This window comes from Trichechus manatus, unplaced genomic scaffold (assembly GCF_000243295.1).
Source record: "Trichechus manatus latirostris isolate Lorelei unplaced genomic scaffold, TriManLat1.0 scaffold00127, whole genome shotgun sequence".
In the NCBI taxonomy this organism is placed as follows: domain Eukaryota; kingdom Metazoa; phylum Chordata; class Mammalia; order Sirenia; family Trichechidae; genus Trichechus; species Trichechus manatus.
In genome coordinates this window covers 1,989,140-2,000,537 of record NW_004444063.1, presented here as the reverse complement: position 1 = coordinate 2,000,537, position 11,398 = coordinate 1,989,140, and the positions used below count along the sequence as shown (strand labels likewise).

Genomic DNA, 11,398 nt, shown 5'->3' with positions numbered 1-11,398 from the left:
GTGTATTGTCTCAGCCCAGTGCTTGGCAAGAGCCTCAGTACATATCTGCAGCTTTGGGGGTGTGTGGGTGCTTGTGAGTGTTTGATGAGAGCTACAGGGGTCCTCGCTGAATAGTTCACCATCACCAGGACAAGCACACCATTGGATGAATAGTTTCAGGACTTGTAGGTTCTTTGAAACCCATACATGGACCCTCACACAGACCCCAGATTAAAAACCTTGGGCCACAGTTTATGTAATCATAGGGGGGAGGTCTTATTTTAACACTTCCTTCACTTTTCAAGGTGCGTGAATTGTGACTTTTATCAGCAAATGTTGTTGGTGTTCTGTGGGGTTCGTCTGACACATCAGCTCTGTGGAGCATCCTGTACACATAGCGAATGTGCCTCATACCCATTGGACCCTCAGCCTGCCTTGGTTTCTGTCTTGTTTGAGCACTGGTTTGTGGTGTCCAGATTGGGCTTTGAAGGCCCAGGTGTGGACCCTCATCTCAGGAGCCTCTTCTTTAGTTGCCCAACTTGGCTGCCAGGGGCCTAGCAAATATTGGCTTTTTTTGAAAACTGGGAAGATTTGGCAAAACTGGACCTGTATTCCTTATGGTGACAATTGACTGGGCTGAGTGTCAGCAGTCTGCTTTAGGTAGGGTATGGCTGTCTAGTTTGTCACAGCCCCTCCCACATCCCTCAATGCTGAGACCAACTTCAGTTCTATTATGACACATTTGATCTGTTGTTTTTCTTATAGCAGAGTTAAGTTAAAAAAAAAAAAGTCCGTGAAGATATGTATCTTGAAACAGGAGTCCCCCCGCCCCCTCTCTCTCTCTCTCTGTGTGTGTGTGTGTGTGTGTGTGTGTGTGTGTGTGTGTGTGTGTGTGTCTGTATACAGTCAGCCCTCTGTATCCACAGGTTCAACTAACCACAGATGGAAAAACAAAAACAAAAAAATGTTCCAAAAGCAAAACTTGAATTTCCTGCATGCTGAGCACTATGCTGAATCCACACGAATGAAGTGATGTGTAGGCATTCCCCACCATAGCCTCCCGCCATGTCACAGATCCTCTGTCTCCAGCACTTGTTTGAACATTGTTCGCTTCACGTTTCGTTTGTTCGCTACTTGTGTTCTATGCACCCTTTGTTTCTGTGAAAAAATGGCTCCTCAAAAGCAATTAAGTGGTCAAAGCAATCCCTCAAAGGCTAAGTGTGAGGGGCTTGAGGCGAGCGAGAGAAAGGAATTTAAGGCTAGTGAGGGTTGGCTGGCTAGCTATGTAAAGCGCTACAGCGTCAAGAATTTCAAGATCATGGGAGAACTGGCATCGGCTAATGACCAGGCAACATCAGTGTCCCCAGAAGAAAGAGCTCAAGAAACTCAGAGAAGAGAAAGTCTACCTTCCAGAGCAAGTCTTCACCTGTGATGAAACAACTAGTTACACAGCATTTACATTGTATTAGGTATTATAAGTAAGTTAGAGATGATGTAAAGTATACAGGAGGATGTGCATAGGTTATATTCAAATACTACACCATTTTATATAAGGGATTTGAGCATCTGCGGATTTTGGTATCTACTAGGGTCCTGGAACCAATCCCCCACAGATACCGAGGGACGACTGACAACTGCATATTATAAAAGTATATATATAGATATATTTTCCTCCTTGCATTGTGCCTGCTTTGGTTTCTGTGTCCTTCCAGGGCAATTGCAAGGCATTTGAATTTGTAACCCTGATCCTCCTCACAGGGTTGCCATGAGGATTCAGTGGACTGATGTGTGCAGAGCCCTCAGCACAGTGCCTGGCACGAATGAAGTGCTCAATACTTTGGGCTATTATCATTAGTGTTTCTTTAGGGCCAGTGGCATCTTCTGTAAGCAACTCAGGATGGCATTGTTTGGTACTGGGCCGCCCTCTGGTGGCAGTTCTCCCTACTCACACCTGGGCCCCTCCCTCAGAGAGGAGATGTGAGGCTCCATTTCACCCGACACTCCTTCCCCCTCCTACACACACCCCAAACCCCAGGGAAAGGTTTAGAGGTGGGGTGAGAGAAAATTTTCCATTTCCTTTGCCTCTTTCCCGACCTTGGCAAGGTTGGGGGTCACTAGGTCTGGGGACAGGAGGGGCCTTGGAGGTAAGGCTGGAGCCAATAACTTCTTGGGGGTCCTGCCTGTGTGATTCAGGTGGTTGGTACCCTTTCCCCTCACATCTGCCCCATTCTCCTCCCAGAGCCCCTCCTCCCTCACCCCACTCCCCTCCCCAGGATGCAGGGATGGCCTCAGGCAGCACATCCACAGAGGCTCCTCAAGCTATTATGAGGTAATTTTATTTCTTTCCATTTTAGGTAAAAACAGTAAATACAAGATAATAAAGGTAAAAATACATCATTTGGATTTTGCTGTTCTCTAAACAGTTCTACCTACAGTACGATTTTTGATTTAAGATTTTGAAACTTTTTTTTTTTTTAAATAAATAGAACTATGTTGCTATTAGGCTATCTGTGTTCTCATCTGGCACTTAAGAATAGATCACAGGTCACCTCCCGGTTCTGTTTGGATGGTCTGAATCTGTGTGTGTGCACACACGCTGTGCATTGGTGGCGGGGAGGGAGAGAGAAAGGGGCTGGTGGGATGAGGCAGTTTGTCTTCCCAGGACACAGAGAGCTGCTGCCCCGTGTGCAATGGGAGGGCACGTGTATGCATCCAGGATGGCCTTTGCCTGCTCTGGCCACAGAAATAATTCAATTGTGGCTGGAGTGAAGGTCTCACAGGTGTCGACCGGCACTTCCCCTCCTCCTGTGGTAGCTTCTCTTACCAAACAATCTAGATTCACAACTCTTCTGGGTCCAGGCAGGCCACTGGGCTGGAGATGCCACAATGCTGCTCGACAATGAGCCAGTGAATCCCCTTCGTGTCCTACAGGAGTGGGCCTGGGACCCCTCTCCATCCGAGCTTGTGGCCAGGCATCCAACCTGGCCTTGGAATGCTGGTAGAAGTCACAGATGCCGATGTGGGCTGCTAAATGTCTTTGCCCTTATTCACCCCCAGATGGTCTTTGTTTAAGTTCTTTCCAAACTTCTCACTGAGCTGTTGGATCAGGTCTGCCAGCTCTCCAGTAGCTTGCGATTTCTCTTCAAGAAGCTCGTAGCGCAGGCTGGAGATGTCTTGCTTGATTTCCTTCAGTTCACCTGTAAGGACAGAGGAGTTTTTGGTGAGTATGGGCAGGTAGAAGGGGCTCATTCTGTGTACATCTGGGGCATTCATATTTCCAGCAGAATGTTGGGTTGCTGGGCTAGCCCACCAGGGGTGGAGGTGAGGGGGTGAGTGCTCTATTTTGATCTAAGTACTATTCACCTTCCCACCACTAGAAGACATATATATATGTGTATATATATATATTTCCACTTAACACCTGTCTCCCCATTCCTGGAAAACCTCTCTGTTAAGAGTTTCCGGTAGATGGAGGAGTCAAGATCAGGGTCATGAATTGTGTCTAGCACCTCATTCATATAAGGATTATTAGACTGTTGGTCTCAGAGCCAAGGAAGGCAGATTTGTTAACTGGAAAATTTATTTTCATGACGCTCATGTTTTGTTCTGCTGTTACTTAAAGAGAGGAGAAACTCTTGGGTGTGTGAAGAGAATGGCTCAAGTATGGTCGATACAGCCACTGAGCTGGCTAGTCTCACTAGAAGCAAGCAGAAGCAGGATTCGTTTAGACCATGCCAGCAACACTGCCTCAGTAATACAAGCTGCCACAATGCTTACTGCCTCCTCCTTCCATGACAAGGGACCCCCCCAAGTGAGGACTTTTGCTTTTTGCTTCTACAGTGAACCACGTGGTTAGAAAACTACAAAGGGGAGCTGAAAGGTTCTTGCTTGATGTTTTAGATACTGCATGTGACCCAAGTGAGACTCCACTGCCTGTAGACATGTTCATATCGATTTTTAAAGAATAATTTACATACATACATACATATAATGCAAACATCTTAATGGTACAGTGTGATGAGCTTTGACAAATGCATCATCCCCTATTTTTTTTTTTTTTTTAATCAGGTGCTTCACTAAGTCCCAGTTTCATGGTGTAATTCTAGTGACATGAAACCTGATAGCTCCACATTCAATCACAATTACACACTGATTGAGGCTTGCTGGCACTACACCTTGGCAATTTTATGTTTGAGACACAAAAGTAGGGGTGGGGAGTGCTCAGTGCCTACACAGTGTCACTGTAGCCAGTTTGGTCATTGCAGATGTGCGGGCTGCAGGTTGGATGCCCCAGAGTGAAGCAAAGGGCCATGTTGCAGAGGGGCAGTAAGTGACCAAGCTCTTTTGGTAGCCCCTGTGGCCCAAGTGAGGCGGAAACTTGGTGCCTTCATTCATGCTTGAGGCTGTTCCTAGATAGCATGTATTGATCCTAGGTAGCTCATGAAGATTGGTTATCTGGCATGAGATAATCCACTTTTTACTTAAGAGTAGCTGCTTTAAACAGACTGGGAAAATAACCCAAATAATGAAAATAATATAGTTCACAAACTTCAGTGTGCCTCAGAATCACTTGGTGCTGCTGCCAAAATGAAGATTCCCAGGCCCACCCCAGTGATGCCAATTCATTAGGTGCAGGCAGGGTCTGGGGAATCTTCATTTTTAACAAGTGATTCTGATTCTGAGAACTTGGAGCTGATGCAGCATGGGGCCAGCTGCAAAGAAACTGGGCTGGTAGCAGAATGTGAAAATGGTGCATGTTCTACCCACTCTCTGTCTGTGTGCCCACAAAACGAGATGGAGGCAAGGGAATTCTGGGCCATCCTGAACTCAAGGGACATGAGGCAGACTCGATGTAGGCATCACTGTGGTAGGCAGAACAATGCCCCCCATCCCTGCCAAAGATGTCCATGTCTGAATCCTTGGTATTCTGTCTGTGAACATATTAAAATTACATGGAAAATGGAATTAAGGTTGTGAATCAGATGACCTTAAAATAGGGAGATTACTCTGGATTATCTGGATAGATTCACTCTAATCAAATGAGCTCTTGAAAGTGGAAGAGGGAGGCCAGAAGAGTGGGTCAAATATGCAGCGATGGAAGAAGAGGTGACAGAGATGGCAGGGTGAGAAGGACTTGATGCCTTGCTGCTGGTTCTGGGATGTAGGGGGCCATATTCAAGGACCAGAGAGGCTTCTAGGAGCTAAGGGTGGCCCCAGCTGACAACCAGGAAGGAAAGCGGGACCTCGGTCCTGCAGCTGCATGGAACCAAATTCTGCCAACCATGTTAGTGAGTCTGGAAACATTCTCCCCCAGAGCCACCAGAGGGGATACCACCAGAAGGGGATGCCACCCTGCCAACACCTTGAATTTAGCCCAGGAATGTGCTCTTGTAAAGATTACAGCCTAGGAAACCCTATTGGGCAGTTCTACTCTGTCGTATAGGGTCGCTATGAGTTGGAATCAACTTGACGGCACATAACAACAACGACCCATTTAGGACTTCTGACCTACAGAACTCTAAGAGAACAGATTTGTGTTGTGTCAAGCCACCATGTTTGTGGTACTTTGCTATGGCAGCAACAGGAAACTAATACAGTCACTTACCTTCATTGACTTCATCATTTTCTCTATCCACCTGGGCCTTCAGGACGTATCTTTTTATGAGCCGTTTCATGATTTTCTGAAATGTGAACACAAGGGATAAAACAACTTGGTCCAACACAGAGGCAACTTACAGGGTGTCTGCATTGACACCCCCACATACAGAGGGCCTGGTCAGCATGGGGATCCTTCCACATCTTTTCAGGGGTCTTCTGCTAGTGGGAACCTGGGCCAGTCTCTCTGCTTAACTCCTTCCCCTCAGGATTAAATATCCACCTGACCAAGAACAGAATACTTCTCAGTGACAGAAAGCCAAGCCAAGGAAAGAGAATCAGCTTAGATTCCCAGGATCTGCTCAAGGGTCCTAGGCCTGGCTCTACCCTGACCTCCTTTGTTACTGCAGCCAGTCACATCCTCTTCTCTGGACCTCAGCTTTGAAACCCTTTCTTCTATTTCAAGAACTGATGCGATTGGGAAGGAATATTGGTGAAGTCTTTGCAGGCCAGCCCACGTGGAACTGCATGCCTTGGGGAGGACAGTGAGAGTTGTGCTTCATGTGCTTCAGTTCAAAGATCAGGGCCAGGCTTGGAAAATTCCTACCAGAAGCAGAAACAGATATAGTCAAGCCTCTGAAGGCTTTGCTGAGACACCACTTCCCATGAAATCCCACATGCCTGACACTGTACTGTCAGTCACACTGGAGGAGGAGTTGGCCTTCATGTTGCATTTATTATGCAGATACTGCATTCTTTATGAAAACAAGGCATGAATAAACATGTAGGAGACACCAAGAATAGAGCCAAGTGTAAGGAAGACTGCAGGAGGTGAACTTTGGATTTTGCCAGTAGTCGTTCCAAGGCTCCTGAGAAATCACAGGGTTTATAAATATTCTGGTAGCTCAGACTTCTGAGTGTTGCAAGAGATGAGCAGCATGGTAAAGAGGCAGGGATTTCCCTGCTCCTTGGTCATCCCTGCCTATGTCCCTGTAACCTGCTCATACCTGAGGACAGATGGTACAGATGCAACCTTTCCTAGACTGAAGAAGCCTGTAGGGGCCTGAATTCTGTCCTTGGCTTTGCTGTGTGACATCAAGCAGGTTGCTAACTTCTCTCTGACTACATGAGTTCAAAAAAAGCTTTCAGCATGTAAAACGAAAGTGAACTTCTGGGATGTAAAAGCTGGAGGATGAACTCATTACTGTCACCAACTGGTGGTTCTCTCTGTGCCTTCAATGGTGAAGACCTTACCAAGGAGGAGTGTCCCATCTCTGTGATTCTAAGACTTCAATTAAACCCAGTAAAACTCTCTGCTCTGAGCCTCTGACTCAGATCATTCGGGCCAGGGCTGCCCCATCCTCAGCCCTCAGGCTCCAGGTCCACTTGGCTCCATGGTCTGTGTGATCTAATTTCAGGCTGAACAGCTAATTACCAAGTTGCCTTCATGCTGTTACTTCTCAGAGAGGCCCAGATTTTATCATATTGTGGCTAAACTGCAGTGCTAGATTTCTCTTTGACATTCTTCTACTGAATAAAACAGGTTACCTAACTTGCAAGGATATATACCTTTCTATGGGACTTTCACTTTGGATAGGAAAGAAAACAAAAACAAAAACAAAAAAAAAAAACCTTTGTCCTGAAAACTAGTTCTTACAAAACAAAACAAAAACAAACAAATAAACAAAAACCAGTTATCTAAGTATCTGCCATTCTTACTGAATAAGAAATTTAGAAGGATTCTTCCTCTACGAACTTTCAGGCTGACACAAGTTAAGGGGTCTAGTTAAAATTTTGTTATCTTTTCAAGGCAAAACTCAAGAATGAAGGATTCTTCAGTTTCTGGATCCATCAACTGGAGGGACTTTATATTTATGATATAAAATTTTAAGCCGGAGACCAGAAGTGATATGTTCCCTTTTCTGTGGGTAGAATCCTTTCATAGTTATGACAATAATCACAGTCTCCTGGCACAGCAAATGTATCTTAGTGCAACATAATTAAACTGATTATTTTAGATTATTCCATCGTATATGTGTAGGTGAGATCCAGCTCATAAGCCTTCTTACCTACAGAGTAGCCCTCTGAGATGAAGGGAGAAAGGTTAAAAAAAAGAGGTAAAGAAACGAATATTTTGCCCAAAGTCCATCAAATGTGGAAAAGACAGTCTTTTTAACAAACGGTGCTGGCAAAACTGGATGTCCATCTGCAAGAAAAATGAAACAGGACCCATACCTCACACCATATACAAAAACTAATTCAAAATGGATCAAAGACCTAAATATAAAGCCAAAAACTATAAAGTTCATAGAAGAAAAAATAGGACCAACACTAAAGGCCCTAATACACAGCATTAACAGGATATAAACCATAACCATTAACACACAAACCCTGGAAGATAAGCTAGGTAACTGGGATCTTCTAAAAATCAAACACCTATGCTCTTCAAAAGACTTCACCAAAAGAGTGAAAAGAGAACCTACAGACTGGGAAAAAATTTTTGGACAGTACAAGTCAGACAAAGGTCTAATCTCCATAATCTACAAGAAAATCCAGCACCTTTACAACAAAAAGACAAATAATCCTATTAAAAAATGGGCAAAAGAAATGAACAGACACTTCACCAAAGAAGACATTCAAGTGGCCAACAGACACATGAGGAAATCGATCATTAGCCATTAGAGAAATGCAAATTAAAACCACAATGAGATACCATCTCACCCCCGCATTACTGGCACAAATCAAAAATACTGGAAATAACAAATGTTGGAGGGGCTGCGGGGAGATCGGAACTCTTATGACTGCTGGTGGGAATGCAAAATGATACAACCATTTGGGAAAATGATATGGCACTTCCTTCGAAAGCTAGAAATACCATACAATCCAGCAATCCCACTCCTAGGAATATATCCTAGAGAAATAAGAGTCATCACTCAAATAGACATATGCACACTTATGTTCATGGCAGCATTGTTCACAATAGCAAAAAGATGGAAACAACCTAGATGCCCATCAACAGATGAATGGATAAATAAACTATGGTACATATACACAATGGAGTATTATGCAACGATAAAAAACAACGACGAATCTGTGAAGCATCTCATAACATGGATGAAACTGGAGGACATAATGCTGAGTGAAATAAGTCAATCACAAAAGGACAGATATTGTATGCGACCCCTATTGTAAAAACCGATGAAAAAGTTTACACACAAAAAGTAACAATCTTTGTTGGTTACCAGGGATGGTAGGGGTGGGGTGGGGGGAAATACTAAATAGGCAATAGATAAGTGGTATCTTTGGTGAAGGGTGAGACAGTACACAATACTGGGGAAACAAGCACAACTTGTACAAGAAAAGGTCATGGATGCTCCATAGATACATCCAAACTCCCTGAGGGACTGAACTGCTGGGTGGAGGGCTGTGGGGACCATGCTCTCAGGGAACATCTACCTCAACGGGCATAACACAGTTTATAAAGACAATGTTCAACATTCTACCTTGGTGAGTAGCATCTAGGGTCTTAAAAGCCTGTGAGCAGTCATCTAAGATACTTCACTGGTCTCACCCCTTCAGGAGCAAGGGAGAATGAAGAGAACAGGACACAAGGAAAAGATTAGTCCAAACGACTAATGGACCACAGCTACCAAGGCCTCCACCAGACTGAGTCCAGTACAGCTAGATGGTGCCCGGCTACCACCACTGACTGCTCTGACCGGGATCACAACAGAGGGTTCTGGACAGAGCTGGAGAAGGATGTAGAACAAAATTCTAACACACACAAAAAAAGACACATTTACTGGCCTAAAAGAGACTGGAGAAACCCCGAGAGTATAGCCCCTAGACACCCTTTTAGCTCAGTGGTGAAGTCACTTCCGGGTTCAGCGTTCAGCCAGGGATTGGACAGCCCCATAAAACCAAATGGGACTAATGAGGCACAGCAGTCCAGGGACAAGGACCAGAAGGCAGAAAGGGACAGGAAAGCTGGTGACAGGGAACCCAAGGTTGAGTAAGGACAGTGTTGACGTGTAGTGGGGTTGCTAACCATTGTCATAGGGCAACATGTGTACTGTTTAATGAGAAACTATTTTGCTCTGTAAACCTTCTTCTAAAGTGAGAATAGCAGCACAACTGGAAGAGCGTAGTTGATGTCACTGAACTGTGCATGTAGAAATTTTTGAAATGGTGTATCTTTGGCTATGTATATTTTCACCAAGAAGAAAAAAAAAAGGTCAAGAAGGGAGAGGGTTGACATGTCGTGGGGTTGTTAACCAATGTCATAAAACAATATGTGTACTACTGTTTAATGAGAAACTATTTGTTCTGTAAACCTTCACCTGAAGTACAATTAAAAAAAAAGAAAAAGAAATGAATATTTTGAATGCTTCCTACAGGCCAGAAGTTGTGTTAAACCCTCTTTGACAAAAGTGACCTCATTGAATCCTCCCAGAAACCTGGTGAAATGGAAGTTATCATCTCCATTTACAGATGAGGACACTGAGGCCTAGAGCTAGCTGACTTCTCCAAGGTCACACAGCTGCAAAGGGCAGATCTGGGAATTAACCAAAATTAAAACCAAAGCTGGGGCTTCATCCCAGCTTCACTAAAAGGTGAAGTACAAGATGTTTTAAGCAATGAGATGCAGGAAACTGGCTCCCACTGGTCAAAAGGGGCCTGGGATGCTTCTGTGTACTAATCTGTCATTTTAAAAAGCATGAAAGGAGGCAGTGCCAAGATGGCGGTGTAGTCAGATGCTTCCGGTGGACCCTTTGACAACAAAGACCTGAAAAAACAAGTGATTCGATTATATATGGCAGTCTGGGAGCCCTGAACATCAAAGTCAGAGTTGAGGAACTGGACTGAGTGGAAGGGGGTGGGAGAGATAGTTCAGAAGCAGTGAGGAGTTGCCAGACCTGACCCAGCAAGACCCTGAGCACTTCAAGCCTGAGCAGCTTGTGGGTGAGCAGTGAGGCAGGCAATTGGTTGTGTTCGGGAGGAGTGTTTTCCACACTGGGAGAGACCCGGTGCCAGAGAGTCTACACAGCCACCCAGAACCAGTGAGAAGCAGCCCTCATCAGCGAAAGATAAGTACTTGCATACAGCTGACCGTGTGGATCAAAAATACCACCCCCTGCTTAGGGGAAAACCTCTCTCCCATTTACCTCCCCGCTCCCTGCTCTGTATTGGGTCCTGGACAGGCTTCAGCAATTGCCGAATCCCCTGGGCCAAAAGTAGGATCTGTCACATGCCCGGAGTCATTCTCCCTGCCTTGGAGAGTTAACAAATTAACACAAAGAGGAAAAAAATAAACTGCCAACTCCCCTAAGCTGGGAATCCAGGGTAGGCACAGCTCCTTTGACTGGGCACAGGCATATGGGATCCACGGACTTTGAGTGCCTTTCCCCCTGCACAGACTTGTGTGGGCCCATCTCAACAGCGTAGGCCTTCATTACCACAGTACAAAAGGGTATATACTGGAACTCTAACTTCAACTGTTTCAGGTGTGAAGTGGCAGGTTCTTGACATTTGACACTGCTCTGCCCATTAAGCTGGTTCTTCACCTATGCAGATCAGGGGCCTGAGGACTGGTGGTTCCACCCACCCCACCTAGCCACCTGTAACAGGGGCCCATGAATAAGAGGTGCCCTCCTAGTCCTTACAGCCAACAGCATTAGCTCGTCATAGTCTGGCAGCAAAACCCACTCACCTACGCCCTCTAGGGAACAGGGACACGCCTTCCTCCTGGACACTCGGGGGCGGCTGTCAGCCCCCTGCCTTGCTCAGAGTGTGTCCCCCTGCTGCAGCCAGATGCCTGTGCCTA

At 45.4% G+C, this 11,398-nt stretch overlaps 1 protein-coding gene across 5 annotated transcripts in view; it reads right to left on the bottom strand.

The window, feature by feature from the left end:
• Positions 1-2,883: 2,883 nt before the first annotated feature.
• Positions 2,884-11,398, bottom strand: part of TRPC7 (transient receptor potential cation channel subfamily C member 7) — a 182,335-nt gene continuing 173,820 nt past the window's right edge. For 3 of the 5 annotated variants that reach the window (XM_004384691.1, XM_004384692.1, XM_004384693.1), the window contains 2 exons: positions 5,585-5,660; positions 2,884-3,176 (listed from right to left, as the gene is read on the bottom strand). In XM_004384691.1, coding sequence (XP_004384748.1) covers positions 3,007-3,176; positions 5,585-5,660 — 246 coding nt within the window. In that variant the 3' untranslated portion in view covers positions 2,884-3,006. The remainder of the gene's footprint in view (positions 3,177-5,584; positions 5,661-11,398) is intronic. The other 2 variants (XM_004384695.3, XM_004384694.3) reach the window with 1 other exon arrangement.